The sequence below is a fragment of the Monopterus albus genome, unplaced genomic scaffold (assembly GCF_001952655.1).
Source record: "Monopterus albus unplaced genomic scaffold, M_albus_1.0 scaffold320.1, whole genome shotgun sequence".
In the NCBI taxonomy this organism is placed as follows: Eukaryota; Metazoa; Chordata; class Actinopteri; order Synbranchiformes; family Synbranchidae; genus Monopterus; species Monopterus albus.
The window spans coordinates 788,341-797,684 of record NW_018128200.1 but is presented as its reverse complement, the minus strand read 5'-3'; the positions used below and the strand labels follow the sequence as shown (position 1 = coordinate 797,684).

Genomic DNA, 9,344 nt, shown 5'->3' with positions numbered 1-9,344 from the left:
AGTGCAGTCCTAGGAACAGCTAAGATACTGCGCAGGACCCTCAAGCTCCCAAGCCTCTGGTAGAGGACCCGAGCTTGAAGGAAGGAATACAGGACCACCGCAAAGTGGGTGGCGAGTGGGGAATTTATATATATATAAAATTGTATTACACTGCCAAAGCGAAAACAGGCTGGGCTGGTGTTACAGTCTGTTATATGATTTCTGGGTATTGCAGTTTTTTTTTTTTTTCACACTGTTACCTTTTGTTGACATTTAGAGGCTCTAAGTTAGAAATTCCACACAAATGGAACAAGATTAACACTTACAATAAAGTAACCACTGACTATTTATCCATTGTATAACAGGCAATTATGTTGTTATAGAACACCATAAGAATATGAAAACATTGGTGTCAAAAGCAAAGTGCATTAAAGCTAGTACACACACACATGCTCTGCAATCCCTCTTTAAGTAGAAGGCAACAAAAGGCAATAGGTAACTGAGATAAGCAGGAATTATATTATGTACACAAACCACAGGCACCCACCTCTCTGTGTACATGTGTGATCGCTGTGGCTAGTTCCAGCCCATCTAGGAGATCGTTTCCATCATAGTCGTGCATCTTGAAATAGTGCAGCTGGAGCTCCTGGGGTGTCATGTCTTTCTCTGGTTTGTCTATCACTCCTTCCAAATGCTCCAAGATGTGACTGGAAGACAAAGAAGCCAAAAACCACAGCTTCTGATATATATATTTGCATATAATAGATATGTTTGATCAATGCTGCTGACTGTGTTCAAAGTTCACTGGTATGTGCAAATAAGTCCTTTAAATGAAGGGATGTCACTCACTCTTTGTCCTGAAACATGTTTCTGTCCAGGCGACTGTGGCCCGATAGCTGATCTGTGCTCTCTACAGCCGGCGGCTGCTGCTGTGGGTCCACCTGAGAGCGAACACACAGCAAAGAGGACAGCAGGAGGAGCAGAGCCCTCCAGATCACACTACACCTGCCACTACTCATTCTGCTAGGCACACAGGCAGAGTTCAATCAGCTTTAAAAACGATCACCACATATCCTGAAGATACACTAGGTTTATACGTTTCTAATTATTCTAATAACGATTCGTTCTCTCACACCTTTTATTTATATATCCGGTAATAACCAAATAATCCTCAATTTTTAGATCTTTAGTTAAAGCATTTTTTTTTTTTTTGTTTGCACTATTAAGATCTTGGTAGCGCTACAAGAATTTTAGGAATAATTTTTGCTGGCTAAATTGGGCAACCATACAATGTTGCTAACAAAGAAGAAAACATGCGATACAAACACGGCTGTATATCACTTGCGTATCATATGTTTAAAGTCGTATGTAAACATTGACTAAAATAAATCGCAAAACGACCACTGACAAACACGTCTACGAGCTACAAGCATTTTGTTTCTGTTAAAATATCCGGTTGAGCTCCATGCATTAATATTAGTAAGCTAGGTAAAACCAGTTATTAACGAGCACATGCGTTAACGTTAACTAGTTAGTTAGCTACAAATCTGTAAGATTTGCTACCATGACGCTTCAATTCAATACTAACTCACACTGAAATTACAAGTCCTGTTCAATGCGTAAACTATTTCAAGACTTACTATTATATAATTATTTTAAAAAAGTGTGGTTGTAGCAATACCTACTAACGTTAAAGAAATTTCTGAACAATTACGTTCTATTTTCACTTGGCTGGCACCAACGATTAAGTCACAGCTTTACAACACCAAGTGGCTTGCCGTAGCCCCGCTTGGACACGTCAGCTCTTTATGATTGGTTAAATGATTAGAGAGTATCTAATCGAAGCGAGAGAAATCGCTGAACTAACATCCGTACTCACTAAAATCTCGCTAGACAGAAAAGGCGTCGTGGAAACATCCACAGGCGGATTACACTGTACCATGTAGATGGCTCAACATAATGTATAAGGTTATAATAAGGTAATGATACAGCTTTACTACGCTGAAATCTATAATTAACTAAGTAACAAAACGCACATTCTCGAATTTTGTGAAGTGCCCGTAAGCTGCGTTAAACTGTATTTAGTTGTGAAGTCTTGAGTAAATTAGCTATTACTGACACAAACTAATCGATTTCACTATATATTCACATTCTCACGTTGTAATTTTTGAGCACTAATCTTAGCCTAGGGCACTTTTCAGAGAGCAGCGATCGTTTACGAGGTTATCTATCCTGACAGAGACAAAGAGTATTTCATTACGTCAGCAAGTGGAAGGAAGTAGGCGTTCGGCTGTCAAATCTGCCTTGCAAAGGAGTAGGTCGTGGGGCAGGTGATTACTGAGGAGTGGAAGGGTCTATTTATGTCGAGCAAATGTCAAGTTTCCAGAGAGAAAATGACGCTGCTAAATCTCTGTTCAGGCGGCTTGAGATTTTATTCGATGTCAAAAAGTAGCTGATTGAGACCATCACTGGAATTTCCCCACTGTGGGGTCAATAAAGTTCTACCCAGTGGGCAATGAACTCTGTCTCCCCCTGTATTTGCAACCTGTGCTGTGGTTGATAGGACAAATTCTGAATTGTTCAACTGCTGGTGGGTTTATGCCACATTTTACCTTGTCCCCTCACCACGTTAACAGTTTTCCTTATGTAAGGGCACAGTTAGTGTGAACTGATGATAGATTTAGATTTTTCAACCTACTGCATCCATTGGTTTGTAACGTTTTGTGATTGATAGAGTTCAATTACAGTACACACTGCAATTGCTGGTAGATTAGGTTAACCACCGTCAGTCTGCCAATGTTACTGAGCCCAAGGGAAAAAGACAAGGCATTACAAATTGATTATTTAAAGTTTCAGTTAGGGCATTTTTGAAACAAACACAAATAAAACAAGAAAGCAGCACTATATAGTATATATATCCTGCCTCAGCTGACTTGCATACTTTTTTGCATTACAGTACAGCTTTCTTTGCATTGCTGTATCTTAATCCCTACTTGATCCAGTGTTAACGGAAAAGATGAGGGAGAGGAAGATGCAGTGAAAATGACGAGTCTCTTCTTCACCGCCCTGACAGCCTCTGTGGTGGGGATGCAAGTAAACAAGGATGTGCCATCATATGAGACCATGGTCCCGTCCTGGTTCAGCTGCAGTTGTTGGACTTTCCTTGCGAAGTCCTGGGAGTTTATTATGTGGTGCTGTGTGTTTCCCATCAAAGGAGCCAGAATGGTGGCCACGTGCTTTGCTATGTTGTAAGTTACATAGTTGATGCTGCTGACAATGGGTCTGAGTGGGGCTCCTTCCTTGTGTATTTTGGGTAGGCCATAAATGCAAGGGCTGGCCTCCCCAGGGTATAGTCTGTAGTATAGTCGCCGGTCAATAACTCCCTCCTTTTCCAGCTTCTGTAAACAGTCTATAACTTTCTTCTTGTAGCCACTGGTGGGGTCCCTCTTCAGTGCTTCATATGTGGTGGTGTCACTGAGGAGGTTGGAAGCTCTGGTCTGATAGTCAGCTGAGTTTAGAACTACTGTAATTTCTCCTTCAGCCCAGATTGTGCAGGGGAAAGGTTACCTCACCACTATCCTGAGCCGAGACTGTCTAACAGTCAGTTTAACCTATGTTCCTTTGGCTGTGCTACTACTGTAAATTCCTCCCTGCCTCTATCCAGATTAGTTTATTTATAAAGGAAGCACTGAAAGCACTGGGGCACAGAGCACAGATCTTGATTCACATATGCATTGCTTTTAGTTACTGTCAACAATTGTCACGATCCTGCCCCGTCTGCTTCCTGTCGTGTGCTTTTATTTTGTATCCGTTTCCTTTTCAGTCGCACCTCAGTTACAGACTCTTTAGTTTAATCTGTGTTTACCTGCTTCTGATTACTCACACCTTTTGTCCAACAGTTTATAGGCAGTGTTCCCTCACTAGAATGCTGCAAGATTGTTCTAGACTCCAGCTCTGACTCTCCAGCCTGTAATTCTTGCCTGACCCTCTCGTTTTGACCTTGGATTGTTGTTCTGACCACCGTGTTTTGCCTATTCCCTCCCAGATCCTGATTGCCTACAAGTGTACCGACTTTCTGCTATCTCCTATCTGACTTCCTGAGTTTGGATCCCCTGACTGTATGTGATTACCGGCGCTGACCTTGGACTGTCTTAATGGCCCAATATAGATTCTGGACATTGCATGTTTGTTTTGTTTTACGTCAGTAAAAGTATCTTCCTCTACCCTTATTCCCCAGTCTGGACACAGAGATCCAAGTGCCACTGGCCTCGGCCTTGGTTCGCCGGTGTCACCGGGCCTGGAGGCGGGCCCGCCTGGTCTTGCTCCGCTCCGTCCAGTCCTATGAGAAGTGGGCCAACGTCCATCGGTCCCAGAGTCCCACTTATCTACCCAGCCAGAAGGTCTGGCTGTCTGCCCGTGACCCTCCACTCTGGACGGTGTAGGGTAGGGTTTGTCTTACCATGCTAACCCTGAGAGACGAGGCAGTCCAAGTAACTTCAAAACAGTGCTGATTTATTCAAAGGATCACAGGTAAAATTAACATTACACGCTCAGGTGTCTTGCACCTCCATACTGCACGCAGGCAGATGTAAGATGAAAAACCCCTGAGCCCACCAGGCCTATACATTTTATCACCTCGGTTGGGCTAGCCCCATACTACACAGAAACGTCAACCGGGACGTCTCTGTTACCAGCTTTGCAGCTGGCTCTAGCAATAGTCAAAACATGAAGCAAATCAGCGTGTGAATGTGTATGTCTGTTGGTTGAGTGTGTGTAACTAAAAACATTCTCACGACCTCTAGTACATGTCGTGACTTGAACATAGGAACATTATGGCTAAGGCTACAGTTATACACGTTGTAATAATGATATTAAACACCCTGCTGACAGTCATCAACTCTTCTCTCTGGTATCCTTGACCAGAAGTACCCTGCAGAAACTCATAAGCAGGCCTAAGCATTTAACAGTCTAACTAGACATCCTATCTCCACTAACATTTCTAATAAAGTATCTATCCAATATCTATCTGACTAAAAATACCTAACAACGGAATGTCACAAGCTGGCACCACAGTTTGTGGGTCCTTTCCCCATAACCAAGGTCGTCAACCCTGCTGCTGTCCGACTTCGTTTGCCCCACTCCCTTCGGGTGCATCCCACCTTTCACGTGTCGTGGGTCAGGCCCGTTCAGTCCAGTCCTCTGGCCTCTCCTTCTGTGCCTCCTCCTCCTTCTTGCTTCATTGACGGGGGTCCTGTCCACACAGTCAGGCGTCTCCTCCGATCCCTGATATGCGGCCAGGGAATCCAGTACCTGGTGGACTGGGAGGGTTATGGGCCTGAGGAATGGTCCTGGGTCCCTTCCTGCCCCATTATGGACCCATCCCTCATCCGGGATTTTCATCTGGGCCATCCTGGCCAGCCTGGGGGGTCTGCCTGAATGGGGTTCTGTTGTGTTTTTGACCTTGGATTGTTGTTCTGACCACCGTGTTTTGCCTATTCCCTCCCAGATCCTGATTGCCTACAAGTGTACTGACTTTCTGCTATCTCCTATCTGACTTCCTGAGTTTGTGTCCCCTGGCTGTATGTGATTACCGGCGCTGACCTTGGACTGTCTTAACAACCCGATATAGATCTCACACCGGTGTCCAGCAGCTTATAGGCAGCATTCCCTCACTAGAACGCTGCCAGATTGTTCTAGACTCCAGCTCTGATTCTCCAGCCTGTAATTCTTGCCTGACCCTCTTGTTTTGACCTTGGATTGTTGTTCTGACCACCATGTTTTGCCTATTTCCTCCCAGATCCTGATTGCCTACAAGTGTACCGACTTTCTGCTATCTCCAATCTGACTTCCTGAGTTTGGATCCCCTGGCTGTATGTGATTACCGGCGCTGACCTTGGACTGTCTTAACGACCCAATATAGATTCTGGGCATTGCATGTTTGTTTTGTTTTATGTCAGTAAAAGTATCTTCCTCTACCCCAGTTCGTCTGGTCTTATAATTGAGTTCACCATAAACACTATTTGGCAGCATCACACGCCAATCCTGACAACAATTTGTCCCAACTTGTCCTCCAGACCAGGTACTTGAATGAGGCTCTGCTGCTGATAGCCAAAGTTTACTATGTTCACGGTTACTACCGGGATGCCCAGGGAATGTGTGCCAGGGTGGGGCTGGAGGAGCTGACACAGGATGACCAGCCCATCTATCATCTGCACCTGCTGGTGGTTAAAAGTACCTGAGGCCTTTCTAGACTTCAAGGGTTCTGGTTTGAGTACCACTTGTACACAGTGACTGGTGTGGTCTTGAAACAGAGCAGCATCTCGACAAGGTCATGAGACTGGGCAAATAAATCAGTAAGACCATCAGACATGTTTATAGCAAACCTCAATGTTCCACAGACATTGTTATTTAAACTAAGAAGAAGAACTAACTAAGAATCCTACCTACTGTAATACTATAATGCATACACATTTCTTCAGTGCAATGAGAGATTATCTCGTGTATTTTAAATATACTCATCTGCAGTTTTACCTCCAAAAAGTGGTTGGCCACCCCACCCATCTGTTGTACCGATGCCTCCATGTTTAATATCTCCAGTCATTCTAGTGAATCAACTTAATAATAGCCAAGACAAGACTCAAGTTCTATAAAAATGGAATTTTCCTTTAATGAATGATTTCCAGTAACTTTTGAGAGTTTAGTATGTTGACTATAAAGAAATGTGTGTTTCCAGCACAAATAGAGCACAGTCTTTTAAAATTAAGTCAGAACTGAATCACACATACAGTAGGTGAAAATTCTGCTTTGGTTGGGATTTCCAAGCAGTTTTTATGTGTAGCCATAGGCATATACTGACATGACTTATCTGGGGAGGGACCAGGGGTGAAACATACAGTGTGAACTTCAACAGTCCAGAGTCCAGAGCAGGGCAACAGCAGTTTTCTGCCTATATGAAATTCAATGTTGAAATTTTAAGAATTTTTAAATTAGGAGACAATGAAAAGCCAGTGAGAACAACATCCCGAACATAAATAATAACATCACAGGAGAACAACCGCACACCAATACCAGATAAGAGAGTGAATGTAAGTATAACTGTGTTACAAAATAATGGCAGCAGAAGCGGTCATGTCTACAGGGTGTATAGAGTCTGACTACCACCTGATTATATACACATTAAAGCTACTCATTAGATGTATGACTCTATCAGTGTTGCTCTACACCCAGAAAAAAATCATGTGCTTATAAACTTGCAGTATTTCAGCTGGAGCCTTATGTTAGCTATTAGTGGGATTTCAGACTCTACACCGCTGCACCATTTACTTTTACAACAGATCTCTGAGCTGTTAGCCTGGGCATTCAGCAGAGACAGCACTGGCCTGATTCCCTGAGAAACACCACAGGCAAGACTCCTGCATACACTTCCTTAATGATCGCATCCCTAATCCATTTGCTAGAAGTTATCGCAGCCTTACAATCACAATTGCCTTGTACAGGATTTGGAAGAAGGAACAGAATGGAGGGGGCGGGCTGATAAATCCCAGTCTGTGGAGATGAATAGAACACGTCTGGAAAATATCAAATTGGGTCAGGTTTGCTCGGGTGCACCTGCCTCTCTCACCTCCCTCTCTTTGTTTTCGGTTCCTGATTACGCCACAGTGCACACCTGCCACACATTTCTTAATCATCACCAGCTGCATTCACTTAGTCCTTCACCCTACTTAAGCCCAGCTCACATACCTTTCCCTTGCCAGTTCGTCGTTGCTTTCATGCCGACAACCCGCACCACTTTGTTTCTCTCGTCTGTGTTTTTCTCATGTCACTAGTTGTTTTGCATTCTGTAGTGATGACCATATCAGGCCCCATGAAGTTTCGAACCCTTTTGGACCTTTGTATTGAAAATTGGTTCACTACTCGAAGCTTCATTCACTGAGCATGTGGGTGACATCTGCTGGCGCAGTGGTTGTTGTGCAGCCTTGCAAAGGTGACACTGATGCACCTTGCGTGTGCAAATATTTCTCCATCATTTTAGATTGCACCCCTGATCTGAGTCATAAGGAACAGCTCTCTGTCAGTCAGGATAGTGTCACAAGAAGACATTCCTCAAGTAAAAGAGCATTTCTTGGGCTTTCTTGTGGCAGAGCAGTCAACAGGAGAACATTTGTCATCTCTAATCCTAAAAAGGCTAGAGGAACTTAATATCCCATTTGAGGACTGCAGAGGCCAGTCCTATGACAACGGCGCCAATATGAAGGGAAAAAATAAAGGTGTTCAGGCAAAGTTGCTTCAGCTGAACTCAAGAGCTTTTTATGTCCCATGTGGTGCCCACACTTTAAATCTGGTAGTAGCTGATGCTGCAAAAAGCTCACCAGATGCCCTTGGCTACTTTGGGCATTTGACAAAGTTATTCAAGCTCTTCTCAGCCTCCACCCATAGGTGGGATGTCCTCTTGAAATATGTGAAAATCACTCTGAAATCATGGGCTGAGACCAGATGGGAAAGCAGGATAAAAAGCATTGAGGCAGTAAGGTATCAGGCTGGGCAAGTCAGAGAGGCTCTTCTGGAGGTGAGGGAAAAAACTGCAGACCCTGTGGTGAGAGTTGAAGCCCAGTCTTTGGCTGAGGAGATTGGATCCTATCGCTTTTGCATTTGTACAGCCATATGGTATGACATTCTCAGCAAGATCCAGCATGTCAGTAAACTGATGCAGTCACCCTCCATGCAGCTTGATGTGGCTGTCGACTTGCTGAAGAAAACCAGAGATTCCCTCACCAGTTACAGAAACACTGGATTTTCTGATGCACAGACAATTGCAAAGAAGATGTGTGAAGAGATGAATGTGGAGGCTGAACTCAAACAAAAGCGGTTGAGAACCACAAAAAGGCACTTTGGCTATGAGTCTCCAGATGAGCCCATACAAGATGCACTACGAAAAATGGAAACCACATTTTTTAATGTGGTCGTGGATACTGCAATCTCTTCACTTGATGAGAGATTTCAGAATCTTGGAGAGGTGAATAACACGTTTGGTGTGCTCCTCGATTTCCCCAATTTAGAAGAAGAGGACCTGCTACAGAAGTGTCAAACCCTAAGTACGGCTCTGACCCATGACAGCCAGCCGGACATTGATGGCACAGAACTTGCAAAGGAAATGAAGAATTTCCCACCATTGCCATCAAACAATATGACAAACATGGAACTGTTGACCTTCCTGCATGAGAAGAAACTGGCAGAAATTTACCCCAACATGTGGGTTGCTTTGAGAATCTCTGCCACTCTTCCTGTTACAGCGGCTGCTGCTGAAAGAAGCTTCTCTAAGCTCAAACTGATTAAAACTTACCTGAGATCTACTATGATGCAAGAAC

The 9,344-nt window shown here is 43.8% G+C and overlaps 2 protein-coding genes and 1 long non-coding RNA gene across 12 annotated transcripts in view; 2 read left to right on the top strand and 1 right to left on the bottom strand.

Moving 5' to 3' along the window:
* The window catches only part of mcfd2 (multiple coagulation factor deficiency 2, ER cargo receptor complex subunit), a 3,718-nt gene extending 1,950 nt beyond the window's left edge, over positions 1 to 1,768 (bottom strand). The window contains exons 1-3 of one of the 10 annotated variants that reach the window (XM_020624123.1): positions 1,694 to 1,768; positions 829 to 999; positions 527 to 686 (exon numbers count right to left, since the gene is read on the bottom strand). In XM_020624123.1, the coding sequence (XP_020479779.1) occupies positions 527 to 686; positions 829 to 998 (330 nt within the window). In that variant the 5' untranslated portion in view covers position 999; positions 1,694 to 1,768. Of the gene's footprint in view, positions 1 to 526; positions 687 to 828; positions 1,609 to 1,660 lie in introns of those variants that run through there. The other 9 variants (XM_020624127.1, XM_020624119.1, XM_020624128.1 and 6 more) reach the window with 9 other exon arrangements.
* Positions 1,769 to 1,857: 89 nt separating this feature from the next.
* On the top strand, positions 1,858 to 4,475 carry LOC109974106 (uncharacterized). The gene is made up of 3 exons (XR_002276925.1): positions 1,858 to 1,958; positions 4,025 to 4,097; positions 4,217 to 4,475. It is a non-coding gene; the product is annotated as an uncharacterized LOC109974106 (long non-coding RNA).
* A 3,537-nt stretch (positions 4,476 to 8,012) lies between these two features.
* Positions 8,013 to 9,343, top strand: LOC109974098 (uncharacterized; the record flags this gene model as incomplete). The annotated part of the gene is made up of 1 exon (XM_020624114.1): positions 8,013 to 9,343. A coding segment is annotated over exon 1 (1,116 nt), but the record flags the coding sequence as incomplete, so codon positions are not given.
* Position 9,344: the final 1 nt, after the last annotated feature.